The following is a 20,777-nucleotide window of genomic DNA, read 5'->3' as shown; positions in this document are numbered from 1 at the left end:
CAAAATGAGTGAAATTCTCGTCAGTTCTAAAATCGTTGAATATTCTCGTTTATTTTGGTTGTTGCTGAAAACACGAGGTTCACTCACCTGGTTCGTTCGAGCTCTTCGAATACGGGGAGTAGGAGTTGGGCAGTTGAGTTCCTTTCGGGGGAGGCGGTGGAGGCACGCTACTATATTCTAAATGATGGAATCGGATATCGGTAGTAATCGATAAAATAATGAGAATGATGAACTAATTTGGTCAAAACTTAAGTACTACAGAGAGAGAGATTGAGAAAAGAGGACAGATAAAAAAATAAAAGGGAGAACAGAATAGGTTTTTCGGTAGCGGGTCTCGTTAGGTGTTACGATTAGTTTCCATTCCACGAGTAGTCTTTGTCAGTAAGGAAGCAAGGAAGCATGTTCCGATTCCGTCCGTGGTCAAGTCCGGATGATGAAGAACGTGATTTCTACGTATGGAAATGTAGGGTGCAAAATCTGTAGAATACAAAATTAGGAAACCTTCAAAGGTGACGGAAGCCTTGGTGCAACTTCCGTTGGTCATTTTCTGGATCTTCTTCCAGAGATATTCCGCGTCTAGCTGGCGGTCAGGAACGTAACGGTACTTTGGTCGGTGGATGCTCGGATCGAACTTCTGGTCTGCGAAGATGTCGTAGAACTGTTTCAGGAAAGCAGTGCCCTCCTGCTTGCCCTTATGTCGTGGCGGTGAGGTTGAACTAGACCTCAGTTTGTTACCCCGACGACCTGGTTTCTGTCCCGGAGGTGACTGGTCTGGTGCAGTTATCGAGCGTGCATTGTCCGTGGGCTTGGGAAACTGGTGGGCTACCCAGGAACCGGAAAGGTAGTTTGAGATATCTTTAAGCTCACGTATGTCCGGTACGGAAGTGTACATCTTACCCAAAATCGACAGATTCTCAGCTGTTTCGAACTTACTTTTGATTTTCTCGACCTCTGCTCCGCTACTGTAGCCACTGGCCGATCGCTCCCGCTGCGGAGTACTTTTGATTTCCTGTTTCAAGGCTGCCGTCTTGCTAATCACGTTGATATGCGGCATAAATCGGTCATCTTTGCGAAATGGATTTTTTGGGATCGGTGAATTAGCTCGTTCCTTTCGTTTTCGGCTTCGTGCTCGCGATTGCACCTCGTACTTGTGGGTCATTCTCGATACGTCTCCCGTTTCGTGATGTTTTACTTTAATTTTTTTCCCACCTTTCATCTTCTGACACTCTCCGAACGGTCTGTTCAATTCGGAATCGCTTTGGTACTGACGCGGGCTGGTGTCTCCAACCGATTGTTTCCAAATGTTCACATCCAAGCTCTCAAACTTATCCTTGATCTTTTTAACCTCTCCCGTTTGGATGCAGGTCGCGTACTCCGGAGTGGAACTACGGGAACGGAGTATGAAGTTTTTTGGCAATCGTTTATCCTCCTGATAACTGTAGGAGTAACTTGCGGTTGATTTTTCACCGAACAAATCCTTCAAATCGGTGTAGGATTGTGAGTTTGGCAGAGGAGATACTTTTTGTGAGGTTCTTTCTTCCAACATTTTGGATGCATCATCTTCGTCCGTAGAGGATTCTCTCGCATGATAGACGGTAACCGGCGGCACTTCCTCTTTACGTCTTTCTTCGAAATATTTGATCTTGGTTTTAACGTCATCACTCGTGTTTCGATAGATAACTGTTCTATTGGAAGTTTCCGAAGAGACACTCTCCGTTTCGCAGTACGAGTGCGGTCTTTCTCTGTCTACTGCTGGTTTTGTTTTCCTCATAACAATTTCCTCTCTAATCTGTTCGGATTTCTCTCCACCGGGAAATTTTCGGTACTCAGTTTCTAGCGAAAAATATTCCGCCTTGGGTGACAAAATTGTCGGCCGTTCCTTTTTCTTCATGCTCGGTAGGGTGTGACTGGCGTGTTTTTCTTTTATTTTGTTTTTCAACTCTTCACAGAGAGCATCTTGTCTGTTCTTCTGTTCAAACGTTTTTTGAAGCTGAGCAACTTTACTTTCCTTCTCCAATGTAGGCTTGAACTGTGCTTCATTCACCTGTTCCTTAGTCAGTACCGAGTGGCTACGAACCTTCAGCGTACTCGGCACTGATTTAGTACGATCCGGTGGTACGTTGATAACATACTTCTCCGCACCCGTCACCGTTGTTAGTTCCTCTCGGTTGCTGTAGATCTCGCTAAGTTGACTTTTTAGTCTTTTCATTTGATCACTGGACAAAGTGCTTAGCAAATTGGTACTGATTCCGTAGGACTTCTCCGTATCTAACGACAGAAATTCATTCTTTCTTCCCACATCGCCCGAGTACTTCTCGGCCATCTGAGTTGCCACATCAATCACCGATGATCCTCGCCACAGAGGTTTGTAGTGATCCTTTCGGGTATCCAATTCTCGCTTAGTGAATTCCTCGAAATGTAGTACCTTCTTGCTAAGCTCCCCTTTCAAATCTTCCACCGATTTTTCCTTATTCCGTAATCCCGGATCGAGATCACTGTTCCAGCGTACCTCATCTGGATCGTGCGGTAGGAAGAGTAAATCCTTCTCCCTCTGATCTTGCTTCAGCTTGTGCAGCAGTTGATTCATCTCGCGCTCCGCCTTCTCGTGATTGCGCACCTTTTTCCACAAGTCAAAATCAATGATATCTTCATCGCGACGACGCGGCCGAAGATCGGTCGATGAGGTAGCTTTCTCCAGCTGACCCAACCGCTCTAGGCTACTGTAGAAATCGTTCAAATCTTGAAACCGGTCGGACCGCCTATGTCTACAGATGGGAATATGTCTTTCGTAGCTGGTGAGGTTCAACGATCGGCTTCGTACTAACGCATCCGATGGGGATACGCACCGATCTGTCGTACTCAGACTACGTGCTCGAACGATCTTCTTCACGTTGCCTTCCCCTTTGAACTGTTGAATTCTTCTACAGGAAGGCGAGCGAGATGACCGCTTAGTCGCGTGCGAATACTCGATCGACTTCCGACCGAGAATAGTGCGTGGGGCATCCTGAGTGACAACCTCGGCCATAACGGTTTGCACCGGGGGTTCACTCTTGCTGCGTTCGTGATAGCTGTAGTCTATCTTCATGCTGCTACGACCTCGGAGATAGCCAAATTCTTCTTCCTCATCGGTCAGCTGCAATAACGATTCATATCGTTGGATCTGTTCGATCACTTCGCCTGTACGATGATGGTACGTGCCGTACTCGGAGTCCATGGTTTTGAACTTCGACAACGATACGGGTTTCACCTGGGTAAGATAGTAGTTCGGTTGTTTCAGCAAGGGTTCGGATTTGGCCGAGAAGTTGTTCCACAAGCGAGCCTTTTCGCGCACACTGCAAGCTTGAGGTGGATCCGGTCCTGAGCCGCCCATTGGAGGAGTCGGTGAGGCATTCCTCAGGAATAGATTCTGGAAAAAAGAACTCGTACGGACAATATCGTTCTGTTGGACAATGTGCTCGTTGTAGCTTTCTACGAGTGTACCCGGATCCCGGATGTTGGATTTTCGGCTAGTTTTGGTGGGATTGGTTGATTTCCTAGAGCTGATAGTTGCCGGTATGAATGTTGCGCGGGATTTCCGTTTGGAGTTGGTGGAATCGATCGAATAGGTCGAACTGGTACGGGCTAGGCTTTGAGTCGAGGGCGCTTTCGAACGGAGACCGAGGCTTTTGGTCACTTTCTGAATGTTGGATTTGATCGTTACGGTTGGGGAAGATTTGCCTTTTGTTTTTTGAGGTTTTGCAGTGGTCGCAGAGGTTCGCAGTAGTTCTTTCCCACGAGACGATATGGCAACGGTGACTTTTAGTGCTTTGTCTTCTTTCTTCGGGGCAGTGGAAAACGTGCTGGCTTTGTTTAGACTCTGTTTGGAGGAGTATACGCTTGAGGCGCTTTTAAAATTGGACGATATTTTACGCAGTGCTCTTGAAGTGGTGGAAAGTTTTTCCGGTTTGTCGATAACCATCGGAAGGTACGAGCTGCGTAGAGCTTTCTTCACTTCGTTCGGTGATTTAAGGTCCGGATTGCGAAGGATGCTCGTGGAAACGGTTACATCTTTGCGGCACACTTTGGGTAGCTTTTCCTCGAGTCGTTTCTTTTCCTCCGCAAACGTTCTTTCTTTGGATATTCCTCTGCCAAAAGCGACCGGACTGGGAGTTGACTTGCGAACCGGACTGCTAGAGTTAGCTCGGTAAGTGTACCGTTTCGCCACTCGTGTGCTGTTCTCCAAGTTCTTTTCCTCCTTGATGGAAGAAGCTACGTAGGATGTGGCGAAGACCGGACCGGCTGATTTGGATCGGTACTGATCGATCTTCCGAAGAGTTCGGCTTCCAGAACTGCTACAACTGCTTGCTTCCACTACGGTTTTCTTGTCATAATTTTTCGTTTTGATCTGGGACATGATGCGTAGTGTCGAGTTGCTACGAGAGGATTTCCTATTGGGTGGAGCAGGTGGCGCCACCGGAACAAACGATTTAGGTTCTTTCGGGAACGAACCGAACATATCCAAAGGGCGTGTGATACTGGTAATGGGATAACAGGTGATCTTCTGCGGTGGAATTAGGAATGGGTTTGTCACCAGCGTAGGAAGTGCCTCTTGTATCACTTCTTGAATTTGAACCTGCAGCTCGGTGTCGCCATCTGTTGGGAAATAGAAGCAGTACCAAGAACATTGAATGCCCGCAAAGCATTTGTAGGTAATGTGCAGTGGTACTACCTTAACCTTTATGTTTGGCTCATCGCGTGACTCACTCATTGCCGGGGTTAGATCGGTTGCTGCTGGTCGTGTGATTCAACTCCGGTGCCAAAAAACGCATCACACACACACGTGGGTGTCGAGTGATAAATTACAAACATTTCTACTAATTATAGCATGGTGATTAAATCTTCTTATCTGAAACTTCTATGCACCTAGCAAAAGCATGCATGCATGCATTCTCGTTAGTATATTTAGCCGAGGCAATCATGCCGTGTAAGAAAGGAGTGATAATCCCAATGTACAATGTGAATTAGTTGCAGTATATTTGTGCCGACACGACTATTTGAGCGGTTGGTCATATGCACCAGTATCCATATAAAGTCAGAGTTTCACCTGGCCGGTGCATTTGACCAACAAGAGAAGATTTAGTAGAGATGCAATATTTGCATATAACAACCACAACCAGATGTTCACTGATATATTGAAATGTTTATAATTTGTGGAATTATTAGCAATAAAATGCGGTTTGAGTAGATTTGATAAATAAATAAATAACGAGCGCTTGATTGCGTTTTGCTTCGAAGGGGCTTCGAAAACAGATTAGAGAGTCATTGCGAAAAGTGTAAATCCTCCACCTTTGACAGAATAGAAAACAAAACAAAAACAAGGTTACAGCAGTAGGCCTTGGCTGGTCTACTACTGCAGAGCAAAGCAGCACACATTCCTAGCACCTTGGGTGAAAGATGAGAACGCAGGTAAGTTCCGATTCATTCGTTCCCACCTTATCCCCGGAAGGAATAGAACTCCTGTCGAATGTAAACACACAAGCCACTCACTCTTACCTTTGGGCTTTTCGGGTGCAGGTTTACGGAATCCTTGTACCGGTATTTCCCCGCCTGCCTGCATATTCTTGTAGAACTGCTTCTGCTCGATTGGACTGAGAGCGGAACTGCTCGGGGGTTCTTTCTTGCGGAAGATTAGCGTCGTATCGCTGTCGTAGCCTTGATCCTTGAGGGCTCTGGAATGGGTGGGGTTTGATTTAGTAGTTACACACAAACAAACACCTATACAAACATTGAATTATCTGCGAACGATTCAATTACCTGGACAAATTTCCTTCGGTGTAGGTTTTACTCGTGCTCAGCTTCTGTTGTTCCAATTGCTACCGGAATGGAACGAGGAAAATCAGTGACCGGGAATAAATGAAACAGAATGAAACTTTTAGTTCTCATTTTTACACATAAGAAAATGATTATGCTTGGATCGACCAGCGGCTTGGAAGCAGAACATTTGCCGGTGAATCAAAGTGTCAACAGTTTTGTTCCTTGGCAGAGTATTGTGTTCGAAGCAAAACAGAGGACTTGTTTCCAGTCTTTGCCTCGGAAAGTTGGTTAGAGATCAAAGTGTACAAACTTTAAACAGAAAAAAACACGAGTGTTACAACAAAAACAACAACAACAACAACCATAAAGTGTACACGAACAGAGAGCGGAACACACAGAGTCAAGTGGAAAAGTGTAGCTTTATTTGGTACTTGTGGCACAGACAAACAGATTTAACAGATAGAACAAAGGGCCAACTTAATAATCCGATTTGTTTATAAAAACGTCATTTGGTTCGGTTTGAATGTTCTGTTTGGTACACGAAACATGGCCTACTGAAATGTATTGCCACTGGAGAAAATTAGCATTTTATTAAACAAATAAAATTTTATTTTTAATTCGATCAGTTTCTCTTTTTTTCAAATCGTTGCACTGGCCCAGAGCCGTAGTGAGCTTTTCTGGCACCCTAGGTGACCTTAAAATTAACAAATTTTTTAACAAACATTATAAAGAACAACTCGCATTATTCCATTTTTCTGTAAGGTTATCTTGAGCTCTCTTGAGTGTTACATCATAAATCTCGCATTGAAACTAGAAACTCCACAAAAGCCTTCTGAAGACCATTATAAGATCATATTTCCGCCAAGTGAACAGTCTTCATAAGATTTATTAATCGAAATGAAGTACCAGCATCATAAATCGTTAAATCTGTCTTGAAATGATTCAAAATTCATGGAAGTTCATTTGAATTACTCGGGTGAATTCCATAGTAAGAATGATTAAAATAAGAATTAGTAAGTAAGTAAGGAGTGTATCGAAAACAAGCTATCCACATACATTTGTGTTGTATGCATGTATTTGTGAAGGTTTTTATGCTCAGATCACAGCATGCTGTGCGTTTGGCTGTCAGCGCTTTCGTTTGTTTACTTGTTTGTGCGGTTGAAATTCTGCGTTTTCAAAATGTCGCGTATTGAAAAGGAAGTGAAAATTAAGGTTCTGGACACATGGCTAAGTGAGAAGGGTATTACTAAGCGAAAATTGGCGAAGCGGTTTGGAATTCATCACGCCAGTGTAAAAACCATCACTAATAAGTTTGGGGAACACTATTCTTTGGATAAGCTTCCAGGAAGAGGCAAAAAACCCGGTTCTTTCAACCCGAAACTGGACCAGAAAGTGGTATCTTTAATCATGAAGAACAAATCAATGTCAATACGTGATTTGGGCAATAATGTAGGAACGAGTGTCGGAATAATCCAGCCTATCAAGAGACGAAATCATCTGAAGAAGTAGAAAATCTTGAAACAAAGTGTAGAACAGAAGAAGCGAGCAACAACAAGGGCCCGGAAATTGTATTCGCGTCTTTTGCATTTTTCGAATGCATGCGTTTTGATGGACGATGAGACTTATGTAAAGGAGGACTCAAAAACCCTTCCAGGTCCACAATACTTCACTGTCGTCGTTGGGGAGGATGTGGGCGATGCGGACAGGTCGATTCAAGTGGAGAAATTCGGTCGAAAGGTACTGGTATGGCAAGCAATATGTTCCTGTGGTTTGAAGTCAACCATTTTTTACACTGCCGGAACTATAAATGCAGAAATATATCGATCTGAGTGTCTCTAGAAGAGATTGCTGCCTTTATATAAGAAGCATAGTACACCTTCACTGTTTTGGCAGGATTTAGCGTCGGCTCACTATGTCAAAACTACTCTCAATTGGTTTGCGGAAAAGGGTATAAATTTCGTTGAGAAAAATATCAATCCATCAAATTGCCCTCAGCTTCGACCCATCGAACGTTACCGGGCAATCGATTTGGCTTTCAGCGAAATGGCTTTCGGCGAAACGACTTTCGGCGAAAAGGTTTTTGGTGAAATGACCCGCCCCTGTTTTGTATTATACAAAACATTGATTTTTTTTAACGAATCCCTTAAATTCCTCTATTTAATTTCTTTACTATTTCTTTTCTAATGCCTCGAAATAGTAACAGTTGCAGATGCTAGTATTTCGCTGTAGTTTACGTACGGGTTAGAGAGAAAAATAGTATAAATTTTTACCCAAATTAAATGCGGTAAAATTTTACCCGATTGGGGTAAAAATCTGTTAGTTATGCTTCGCGTAAACCAGTGTAAATTTGTACCCAGGAAGATCGTCCAATCAGGGTAAAAATCTGTCACTGTTTCTCAGTACATTCAAACCGGTATGACTTTTATACATCGTCATTCTGACGATGACGTGAACCTAAAGATTAGACATTGGGAAAAAAGTCTGTGAAAGAGTGAAAGAGAGTGTGTTTTGTCTGTTTGTCTCTGCTTGTACGGTGCATTTGGTAGAGTAAAAAATTGCCATCCATCATATAATGGGTTTGTCTATTTTCCTGGCGTTGATGAATGTCGGTTATGTCTAGGATGATGAATAAAGGTTGAAAACTTCCTACTGTGAAGTCATTATCACTTAACATTTTCTGTATTTCGTTTAGCTTCTAACATTTATCCATCAATCCAGAAATATGTTATTTTATCCATACTCAAATAAGTGTTTTCATGTAAAATCTGACTGGTTTTTTTTCGACCCTTCATCCCGGCGTATCATTAGTAGATCAGTAAAAAAACACTTACAAACTTTTGTACTTCACGAGCAAATACAATGCAGAACAGAGGCATAGAAGAGTGCTCATCTAGCTACTACATACCGTACGGATTAAGGGTTAAGCATTGTTGCATGCGATGTTTTTTGCAAATTATTGTTGATCAGAGTTAGTTTGATGAGGCGATTTGTTGTTCGTGAAAAATTTAGTACAGAGTACATTCGATCCAATTATCGTGGCAAGAACCGCCATACAGAATGGAAGTGGAAGCGTGAAAGAAACAAGGAAATAATAGATTAGACTTCGCAAAAGTTATCTGTCCGAGCAGTAATTCGTGAAGGAATAGGGTTATCATTCCGAAAAAGGATACGAACATGTGGGATTTGGATTGGGACTAAAGAATAGTAATTTATCTAGTTAAACATCTGAATTCTACAACATGCGGTTGATGAGGACAAAGAGACACGAACGAAGCATCTCGAATATCGATTGATTTGAAATCCTTGTCCGAATGGCAGATTTATTATCCCCTACTGTAGGGCTGTTCAATGGGGCTTTCGGGAAGAACAATGTAACAAAAGATACATTCCTCTTTCCATGAGTGATGTAGCATAATATGAAAAGGGATGATTTAATTGAAAGAATTCTAGTCACGACCATTTACTATCGGAGATCGTTAAATAATTCATGATATCTTTATACGTAGAAAATTTCACTTTTTTTTTTTTAGGTAACAGTTCCACATAAATGTATCGGAGACAAGTAGAAATAACAACCGAATCATTACCATCAATAACAAATCAAACTATGTGCAGGGTCGCCACCAACAGCATTCTGATTGTGTTGTGGTAGAAATCTCAGTGTGCCATGCCATTTGAACGAACTGTGAGTTAATGTCGTTTTCGCTTGTGGCCTAACCAAACCTAACCCAGTTTTCTTCCTAACTGCTGTCAAACTGTTTGTTTGAAGCCAGTTCTGAACGTAGTTTTACCCGGTCCACCAAAGGGTCGGCCATACCATCTATAATAAATTGATTTCCTGGTGTTGACCTAATACTTGGACTGTCACAAATCAGCTGGTCAACTGTTGGTAGGATCGGACTAGCAGTGGAAACCATTTGCTGCCATCTAAGCCAAGCTTTTTGATTTAATACCTACTATACTGTCCGATAGGCGAGATTTATGCGTTTCTGTGCAAATTTGGTGCACCGTCGGAACGCTGCTAAACCCATACGTATTAGGGGCTGTCCATAAAAGACGTCACGCTTTTTTTGACGATTTTTGACTCCCCATCCCCCCTTTGTCACAAATTGTCACAGAAGCAAAGACCCCCCACCCCCCCTATGTCACATGTTACGAATTCAAAATAAATAAAATTCATCTCAATACATTTTCAATATGTATGACAAACCATACAAATATGAGGGAAAAATCGATTTATGACATGCTGTCATTAGATTAAAAAATATCCCTAAAACTACAAAATCGTCAGAATTATTTTATTAATATCAATTATATAAATTATCAAAAGTATTTGGTTAAAATTGATGAAACAATTAAATCATCTGTTTTATTCCTCCTAGGAGTACACAGATACGAGGTCTGTTCAAAAAGTTCCCGGAATTTTTTAATTGTGCGCGTCTGGAGAGTCCGGTGGTCAAAATTTTTTTTTATTGTGTTGGTACATATGTCCCTAATGTATGGTGAAATTTTCAGCTGTATTCATTGTTTACATTCTGTCTTGTAGCGGCTGGTGTAGACGTGTTTTTTGAGCTCGGCGATTTTTGTTAGTTTAAACAATGGAAGAATTGAAGATTCAAAGAATTTGTATTAAATTTTGCGTGAAAAATGAAATAAAGTGTAACCAAGTGTGCGAAATGTTACAGAGAGCCTACGGTGAGTCTGCTATGAAAAAAACAAGTGTTTACGAGTGGTATAAGCATTTCCAAGATGGCCGCGAAGACGTTTAAGACGACGAACGCTCCGGTCGACCCAGCTTACTGTTTTCTTCGATAAAGAATTCTTGCCAAAAGGTCAAACCGTCAATAAGGAGTATTACCTTGAAGTAATGGGACGTTTGCGTGAAGCGAAAAAAACGCCCCGATTTATGGAAAAACAATTCATGGATTTTGCACCACGATAACGCACCTGCTCATTCATCGTTGCTTATTCGTGATTTTTTGGCTAAAAACAAGACTTTAATCATGCCCCAACCTCCTTATTCACCAGATATCGCTCCGTGTGATTTTTTTCTGTTCCCAAAGTTGAAGAGACCCATGAAAGGACAGCGTTTTTCATCGATTGAAGAGATAAAGGCAGAATCGCTGAGAGTGCTACAAAGCATTACAAAAAGTGACTATCAGGGGTGTTTCGAAGACTGGAAAAAAAACGCTGGCATAAGTGTATTATATCTAGGGGGGATTACTTTGAAGGGGACCATATAGATGTAGACGAATAAATAAATATTTTTTTAGAAAAATGAGAATTCCGGGTACTTTTTGAACAGACCTCGTATATTATTGTTTTAGGTAAAGAATAATATTTCCTTAGTGTAACATACAGGGCTGAGAAAATAAAGATCAAAACCTCATCAAAACGAGTTCACTGCCGGAGAATCTTTTCATGATCAGTTGATCAGTGAACTTTAAATCACATCCATCAATATCGGTACTGATCTTCCGTCATACAATGAGTAGTGATTTTCAGCTAAAATGATTTTTGATGTATGTAAGTTCAATCATTGGATGATTCGATAAGCTTTGATGTTGGTGGAGGAAAATCACATATGATCAAGATAAGACATGACATGATCTACGTCTGAAATCGTTGATCTCCCGCCCTTTTTTTAAATGGAGTACAATTGAATAAACTGCATCAGAATCAGATAAGAGAAATTCTTATGATATACTATTATCAATGCTAGAAAATCAAATTACTGAAAAAATTGTCAGTGCATAACTTAAGTTAAACCGTTTGAAGGCATCTTTTTTTTTTTGTTTCAATTATAGAGGTTTTAACATTAATGTCATTCGCCTCTTCGGGCCAGAAAAACTTTCTGACCCTATGTGCGGGGTTTGGGGTTGGGAATCAAACCCAGGCGGGCTGCGTGAAAGGCATCGGCTTACCCATCACGCTATACCCGTCCCCTGGGGAAGGCATCTTTTTCTTTTTTACTCCTATTAGGCAAAATTTATGAATTTCGCTAATTTACTCGCTCCTCCGTGCACTTTTGCTGATCACAACAGAAATGATTTCCTGCATCACTCATTTCCGAATTTACAAGAAGAAGCTTTTATATCAACAAATACACGTTTTCCTATAGAATGTAAAAGTTTATTGTGGAGATTTTTTCAGGAAATAGGGCAAAGCAGTAATATAATTAGGTATTTCAAAAATGCGCTCATTGAAAATATTGGACGTCACATTCCAAAAACCTCCCCCCCTCCCCCCTGTTACAAAAGGTCACGTTTTATGAAACACCCCCCTCCCCCTTGCGGCGTGACGTCTTTTATGGACAGCCCCTTAATCGAATCGGTATAAACAAGGGCGTATCTGCGTTTGCTATTCTTCTGTTGGAGGAAGAAAGAGATCTGATGAATTTATAGCTGGGAAGATAGACTAGACCAGTTAATTAGATTTGCTTGTGACAGCTTGATTCAATTGCCATTAGCAGATTTTTACTTCCAGATAGGTCAAATTTCCAAATTCCATGAGCTCATGTTAAAAGTGTTTTTTCCGTTATTAAATGTATTATTTTATTTCATCTAAATTCGCTTTTGATTCAATCTTAATCCAATTTTAATCGATTTGACAATTGTGTTTCTGTAATGAACAAATCAAAACAACAACAAATCGTGCCGACACAAAAACATTTACGACCAAGAAAAATTGGAGAAGCTTGATTAAACAAAACTAATGCTTCGGTTTATATATCGTTCCATCAGCAACGTGAAGCCAACAGTTTGACGACTACTGGAAACAATACAGTGAATAAAGCTGAACAAAAAAAAAAAAACACCAAATATAGGATTCCAAGATTAGGAAGATTGTTCCGTAGAAGTTTGAGTACGCGATCTTCTTCGGAGCTCCAACAAATAATAAAATTACATTATTACTGCGCCAACTCTTAGCATTTTTCAATGGATCGTATGGGACATTGTAATCTTAAGTTTATCTTTGGTCTAGGCTCTGGACTCTAAACTAGCGATGCGACCACGGTATAAGTTGGAAACAAGAATGAAAAGTTGGTTCTCATCATAAAGTGCAAACAAATTAATTGAAAATTAGAACAAGCTCACCGACTACACCATTCCGGTCAAATCGGGAGCCCAATATTCATGATCATTAGTTACATGAAATTGTAACTTTGTACGCTGGTGGAATCATTGGACCGTATTTTTTCAAAGATGCTGTTGGACGCAACGTTACAGTGAATGGCGATCGCTATCGTTCGATGCTAACAAACTTTTTGTTGCCAAAAATGGAAGAACTGAACTTGGTTGACATGTGGTTTCAACAAGATGGCGCTACATGCCACACAGCTCGCGATTCTATGGCCATTTTGAGGGAAAACTTCGGAGAACAATTCATCTCAAGAAATGGACCGGTAAGTTGGACACCATGCGGATCATGCGATTTGACGCCTTTAGACTATTTTTTGTGGGGCTACGTCAAGTCTAAAGTCTACAGAAATAAGCCAGTAACTATTCCAGCTTTGGAAGACAACATTTCCGAAGAAATTCGGGCTATTCCGGCCGAAATGCTCGAAAAAGTTGCCCAAAATTGGACTTTCCGAATGGACCACCTAAGACGCAGCCGCGGTCAACATTTAAATGAAATTATCTTCAAAAAGTAAATGTCATGTACCAATCTAACGTTTAAAATAAAGAACCGATGAGATTTTGCAAATTTTATGCGTTTTATTGTTTAAAAAAGTTCTCAAGCTCTTAAAAAATCACCCTTTATTTTGTTTGGAGCGAAAATTGTTCACGTCTGACGGCCACGTCTACTGCGATCGTTTTTTTCTGCGAAATAAACAATTCGACAGTCCCACGAGAAAATGGCCTAACTGAAAATTACAGTTTCTCTTTATTTACTTTTTCTTTCACGGTTTTCCGGATTGATTTTATATTTGACGCCTTCGCCTTCGCAAAACTTTCAAGTTTAAACTACAAGCTTTCGATTTATATCGGAAACTGTCATGAAGTTGCAGTAATGACTCCATGATAATCAAAAGAGAAAATAAACAAAGAGAGGTTTGCAGTTAGCCCCTTTTGTCGTGGGACTGTCGAATTACTGTTGTTTAGTACACGCTCTTTGAAAATAACTCATGGTTTGAGTTGCGATTACTCAAATTCATAAACTGGATAGCGTGATGGGTAAGTTGATGCCCTTTCACGCAGCCCACCTGGGTTCGATTCTCAACCCCGCACATAGGGTCAGAAAATTTTCTGGTCCGAAGAGGCGAATGACCTTAAGGTTAAAACCTCTATAATCGGAACAAAAATAAAAATATGTCAAAATTTGAGTATGGATTTGCGTAAAATTTACTTAGGCAATGAGTTCTCTCGCATTTTTCATACATGAGAGTAAGCGTTGAGTTTTCAAACATTCGAGTGAAAAAAAAATACTTCTTGCAGTTCAGAGCGTTTTCATTCTCGGAATATTCTTATCGATTTTAAGAATGCAAAAATACGTCGTTTTTAGATCCTAGCTTTGAAACCATGCAGCATCAATCATACACGGAACCACCGAAATTAGCTCAGTGCATAATTTATAGTACTGTTTTTGAATTAGTTGGTTCTAACAAAAAAAAAATTAAATAAAATAATTATTAAATTAGTTGTAGTTCAGAATATATTTTGCAGAAAAAACTCTTGTTTTCGGAGATTTTTTTTAGTTGGCGAATATCGTGGACACAAACCAGCAAAATTTCAATCCAACACGAAATCGGCAACTAATTTTGTGATTAAAATCAGAAAATTTGACTCTATCTATCTGTCACCAATTACTATCACTCATGGTCAAAAACTCATTTGAAGTGTCAAAGCAAAACAATCCATTAAAAAGCTAAAAAGGATAGTCTTGTTGAAACTGGTTGCAATTGTTGTGGTGTTTTTCGCAAGTGTTACGATATATCCATATTTAAATTTTTAAATTGATATGCAAAAATTCCGTAAAATCTAAATGGAAAGTGTATTTGTGAATTCAACTAAAAAATAGCTATTTCAACTAATATTTTATCATTATTAAAGGGATGATAATTTAAAAAATCCAAATTAAAAAAATTAAGACATTTCTAGTTGTCTAACTAACTAAAATCAGAAAATCAATTAATTTATTCGCCAAAATGCTGATTTCGGTCTTTCCGTGACAATGTTTTCAATAGTGCTAAGTGAGAAGCCCGCCATAAGAATATCAACACTCAAAAAATAAATCACTTGAGTTTCATGGGATTATTCACGTGAATGCATTGTTCGACTTATTTTTGCTACTTTACGTGATTCCTATATATAACAAATGGGATTCCATCATTTTAATTAGACGAAACACATACTGGGAAGTTAAGATAATTTCCCGTATGAAAAAAAAAATCAAAATCAAAATGGCTGACATTCTGATTGCAGAATTGGATATTCTGCTTCTCTTGTTGGAAGATTATAAACGAAAGTAGAACATTTAAATATAACACATGGATCAATAAGTCCCGAACTAAAGCAGAGATGGCGCTCTTAGTAAACCAGTAACCACGTCTTTCTAGAGTACTAACCTTTGCTTGAAACGGGTCAAAATTTTAAGTCGATCCGACCAGAAACAGCTGAGTTATCGAGGTTGGAGTAAAGTCGTTTTGTAGTTTGTTTAAAAAATGGAAAAAACCGAGTTTCGTGTTTTGATAAAACATTGTTTTTTAATGGGTAAAAACACCGTGCAAGCGAAACAATGGATTGAAAAATGTTATCCGGACTCTTGTCCATCAAAAACAATGATTTGTCGGTGGTTCGCCGAGTTTAAACGTGGTCGACGGGGAAGGGTATAGCGTGATGGGATAGTCGATGCCTTTCACGCAGCCCGCCTGGGTTCGATTCCCAACCCCGCACATAGGGATTTTCTGGTCCGAAGAGGCGAATGACCTAAGATGTTAAAGCCTCTATAATTGAAACAAAAAAAAAAAAAACGTGGTCGTACCCAAATGACGCGGAACGCTCGGGTAGACCTGTGGAAGCCGTTACACCGGAAAATGTGAGTCAAGGGACCAAAATTATAATGAAAGATCGTAAAGTGAAGCTCCGTGAGATTGCTGAGATGACACAGATATCATATGGAAGTGTATTTACTATCCTTCATGAGAAATTGAGCATGAAAAAGGTTTTTTCCAGGTGGATGCCGCGATTGCTTTCGATGGAACAAATACAGCAACGAGTCAATGATTCAGAAAGCAGTTTATCGCTATTTACTCGCAACAAAAAAGATTTCTTGCGTCGTTACGTGACCATGGACGAAACATGGATACATCACTACACTCCAGAGTCGAAGCGGCAGTCATCTGAGTGGCGCACAGCTGGCGAAAGCCGTGATTTTCATTGACTACCTCGAACAGTGATTATTATATTGACATACTGGTGCGTTTGAAGGAGGAAATCGCAAAAAAAAACGACCGCACATGCAGAGAAAAAAAATCTTTTTTCATGAAGACAATGCACCCTGCCACAAGTCGATGAAAAACAATGGCGAAATTGAACGAATTGGGCTTTGATCTGCTTCCCCACCCCCCATACTCGCCAGATTTAGCCCCCAGTGACTACTGGCTCTTTGCTGATCTTAAAAAAATGCTCCAAGGGAAAAGGTTTTGCTCAAATGAGGAGGTCATCGCTGAAACTGAAGCTTATTTTGAAGCGAAAGATAATTTTTTTTATAAACATGGTATTGAAAAATTGGAAAAACGTTGGAACCATTGTTTCATCCTAAAAGGAGATTATGTGGATGAATAAAAAAAAATTTGCAAAAAAAATGTTGTTTCCATTGTTAGTCTCGGGACTTATTGATCCATGTATTGTTTACAATTTACGTTTCTCTTTTTAGTGAAAGAACATTAGCTAATTTAAACTCCTAATGTTTGCTACAGGATATTTTCTGGACAATTCAGAGCACTTTCAGGAATTAAATAAATAGAAAAAAAGCAGAAGATGGCATGGACGAGGATCACCATTAATCAAACATCGAGCTCAGCAAATCGACCAAGGCTAAGAAAAAATTTATGATTATCAAAAGGATGACGATTCAGACGTTATTAGGAATAAACCCAACCAGAAATGCCGACCTTAGATTATGTTCAATTGTGTTGGGAGACCGTCTAAGGAAATAAATTACCAATGAATAGCTCTTTCTATTCATATTGAAATCAGAATCAGTTGAAAATTACACGAACGCTCGTACCCTCTACCTTACAAGTAATATTTAATTTACGTATTGAATAAGATACATGATATATGAATAGTCCGGTTCATTCTATCTACCTACCCAATAGAATGTACGTGAAAAGTTCTGTGGATGAGAATCATATGCTTTCGGATAGAAGTAACGTGAATTATTTTCTGAGTGAAAAACGTTCAGTTTTGACTTCAAACCGGTCAAAATGAAACGGGTTCGAATCACCTTTTAGCGCATTTAAAAGAATCGAAGAATGACTTTGTTTTGAGTGCAAGGAGCTCAAATGTTGAGGTCAACTCACTTAAATTTTGAAAAAAAAAATTTTTTTCGTTCCTTAACTCAAAAATGAGTAGATAGGTTGAGTTATCATGGTTAGAGTACGTCCACTTTTTATGAATTTGAGTGGTGTGTCATTCATATTTAGATTTATATTCTATGAGGGTGTAGATAAATTTAGTTGATCCATTCAAAAAATCTTGAACATAAATCTCTCACAACCTTATTCCAAGCATCTAAAAACTTGAATGAAATAGTTCTTCAGATACTGGTTGTTGACGTGGGACTACAAAAGTTTATAGAAAATGAGCAAAAACTGAAAAATCTTTCCTATTAATTCTACTGTTCATGAATAGCATTGTTTGTATAGTATTTTTACAAGGCATACTTAGCGTCAACCCTTTGCATTTACACTCATTGGGGTTTTCTTCCTTTCATTTCCGATTTATGATGAATCCTAATTTTCACAGAGAGTTCCTATACAGCGACGGAACGCACCGCAACCAAATACAAATAACAATACCGCTAGGTCCCATATAAACAAATCGTTATTATTTTGTTCACCGAATCGAATGAGTTAGCCTAGCCTACTGTTTTATTCAGCTTGAACAAGTAAGTGTTACCGAAAACATTTCTAACTGGCAACATAGCTCAATGTTGCCATGGTTATATGAGCCTTGGTATTTTTATACAAACAATCTGGAAATTCAACACCAGAAATGTGTGCTGTTATTTGGACGTCCAAGTATTTTGCTTCAGTTGTTAGCAAATAAATTAGTAAATTTTGAACATTCTTCCATTTTTTTAGTACCAGAAACTACTTGCGCACTATCCGGAAGGATAATAATGATGAAGACGAATACACGAAAACATTAAAAAAATCCACAAATTCGTTTTGAATGATCAAAAAGTGAAGTTGCATGAGTTATCTGACATCGTAAGGATATCAGAAGAACGTGTTGGCTTTATACTGCATGAGCATTTGACTATGAGAGAGCTCTGTTCAAAGTGGGTGCCGCGTTTGCTCACTGTTGACCAAAAACGAGAACGTGTTGATGATTTTGAGCAGTGTTTGACCATGTTTAAACGTAACAAACCGGATTTTTGCGTCGATATGTGACAATGAATGAAACATAAATCCACTCCGGAATCAAAACAATCGTCATCTGAGTGGACAGCAGCTCGTCCTGTGAACAATCGGCTGGAAAGGTTATGGCCTCGGGATTTTGGGATGTGCGTGGTGTAATATTTATCGACTATCTACAGAAAGGAAATACCATTAACAGTGAATATTGTATAGCAATTTTGGAGCGTTTTAAGGCAGAAATTGCAAATTTGGTTTGATCAAGACAACGCACCGTATCACAAGTCAATCAAAGCAATGACAAAACTTCATGAATTGTACTACATGATCCACCGTATTTGCCAGATTTGGCTCACAGTGATTACTGGTTGTCCACAGAACTGAAAAATATGCTCACCGGTAAGAAATTTCGCACGAATGAAGAGGTAATGGCTGAAACTGAGGCCTATTTTTAATCGAAAGATAAATCGTTCTACAAAAGTGGTATTGAAATGTTAGAGCGGCACTGGAATGATTGCGTTGCTCTTGCTGGAGATTACGTTGGTGAATAAAGTTCATTTTGAACCAAAAAAATCGTGTCGTTCGCGTAGCAGTTTTTTTATGCATGGCTCCCTATTATTTTTAAACTGACTTTCTTGTTCTCAAGTGCTGGGCTCAGTTATAGAATTGTAGGCTACTACATTCCGAACACTTTAGCAGAAGACAAAATCTCTCCAAATCTTTTAGTTTTAGAATTAGAGCATAATTTTGGATTTGAAATATTTACCATTGCAAGCACACTAATTCCATCTGAAATATAATTTTCACTTGTTGATGAGCTTGATGATTGAAGATTCCAGATGCTAAAATATTCGCGATAGGTGAATTATTTCATTCTCTTTTCGAAGCGCCCCTGATGGAGTAGTTTTCAACTAATTGTCAGCCGAATGACTCTAAATTATCCGAAGACGCGGATTCGCTTTTCACGCCTCCGGTGAACCCGGTGTTATACGAGACCCCACTGTCCACAGTCACTCCGACAGTCTTCTTCATAGTTGTTGTTTACATATAAATCGATCGTGCAAATTTGTATCAGTGTAGCTTAAAACGTGTCCCGGAAAATTCAACGGAGTATTACGTATTATAATTTGTATTTGCCCCAACTGTCATTGAGTAGCTTGCGACTCAATATCATCACAGTAGGCTACGGTTAACGCAGTTATGCTCGAAGGGTGTCTTTGTAGTGTCGTTTTTCAAGTGATTCCACTCGCTCGGCGCCAGTGTTTTGCACTGAAAGTCAATCGATGAAACGGTTTTGTAAACTTTGTTTTGCACGCTTGCTGCTCGGAAAAGAAAATGGGCTGCAAAATAGTTGCCCGCGGATAGCCCCGAAAGTGCAAATCAATGAAACACAGTGCAACTGTTTTGATTGGTCGACTGCACGAGTGTTTTGAATGAAAAATGACATAGGAGTCACTTTTTGAATGGACTTCATGAGCTAACGTCAAAATGAAGCTAAATATTAATGGACAGCATTTAGGATTCTTTTTGTTATTCCTATGACATTCCGACGCAGTGCAAAATATCATTACGATTTCACATTAGGAACCGCTGTTCACAAGCAAAAACACCGATCGACAAGTTCTATGAAACCCAGGTTCATCGATGTTGATTAAATTCCGGGGCTTTGAGACAATTTAAAACAGTTTTCTGAGTTTTTTTTTGCAATAATTCAGAAAAATTCCCTTTCATTGGAAAAGCATCTCAACTCGGATGCCGAATATCTTTCGCAGTATGAAGTTTTTTAGGCCTGAATCATCTATGAGGAATCAAATATAAACCCATCATCTATGGCTGTTTCTCCCTAATCCGACGAAATATGTTTCGGCAAAATAATTCTTTCCAATGGAATGATTCATTTAGTGAAACAGTTTTTTTTTCGTTAGGTTTGCTCATTCCAAATTCATCGATCATATACGGTTGATGACTGTATCGAAAAAGACACGAAAGCGAACTGATTGTATTTCAGTAGACTTTGCCCTAATGATGGACAATACGATATTTTATAATAATCTTATGTACATGTCCTGGACAAACGTATTCTGTTCTAATTTAATTGGGTATTAAACTACTCGCAACGATGTTTGGTTTTGAGTTGGTTGTAAGTATCCGGCGTATTTGAGAAATGTGCTCAGTGAACCCTGAATCATCGAATCCGAAGGTATCGTCTATGAATCGTCTTAATTCAATCCAAAGGTATGACTCGTTCGAAAAAACAACTCATTCCAAATTCATCGGCCATTAGCGATTTATGGCTGTATCGAATGAGACCCGAAAGTGAACTGATTAAACTTAAATTTTTTTTGTACATTTAAACATTTGCGTTCCGTTCTGTGTGGCATGTTCACTTTAATGTCTG

At 39.6% G+C, this 20,777-nt stretch overlaps 1 protein-coding gene across 3 annotated transcripts in view; it reads right to left on the bottom strand.

The window, feature by feature from the left end:
* LOC131435823 (sorbin and SH3 domain-containing protein 1) overlaps nt 1-20,777 on the bottom strand; it is a 200,937-nt gene that overhangs the window by 52,323 nt on the left and 127,837 nt on the right. For 2 of the 3 annotated variants that reach the window (XM_058604038.1, XM_058604039.1), the window contains 5 exons: nt 5,794-5,852; nt 5,533-5,708; nt 898-4,632; nt 502-822; nt 88-177 (listed from right to left, as the gene is read on the bottom strand). In XM_058604038.1, the coding sequence (XP_058460021.1) occupies nt 88-177; nt 502-822; nt 898-4,632; nt 5,533-5,708; nt 5,794-5,852 (4,381 nt within the window). Of the gene's footprint in view, nt 1-87; nt 178-501; nt 823-897; nt 4,633-5,532; nt 5,709-5,793; nt 5,853-8,624; nt 8,691-20,777 lie in introns of all 3 variants that reach the window. The other variant, XM_058604040.1, reaches the window with a different exon arrangement.

The sequence above is a fragment of the Malaya genurostris genome, chromosome 3 (genome assembly GCF_030247185.1).
Source record: "Malaya genurostris strain Urasoe2022 chromosome 3, Malgen_1.1, whole genome shotgun sequence".
NCBI lineage: Eukaryota > Metazoa > Arthropoda > Insecta > Diptera > Culicidae > Malaya > Malaya genurostris.
Note: the sequence above shows the minus strand (reverse complement) of the source record. Positions and strands in the feature narration are given on the sequence as shown.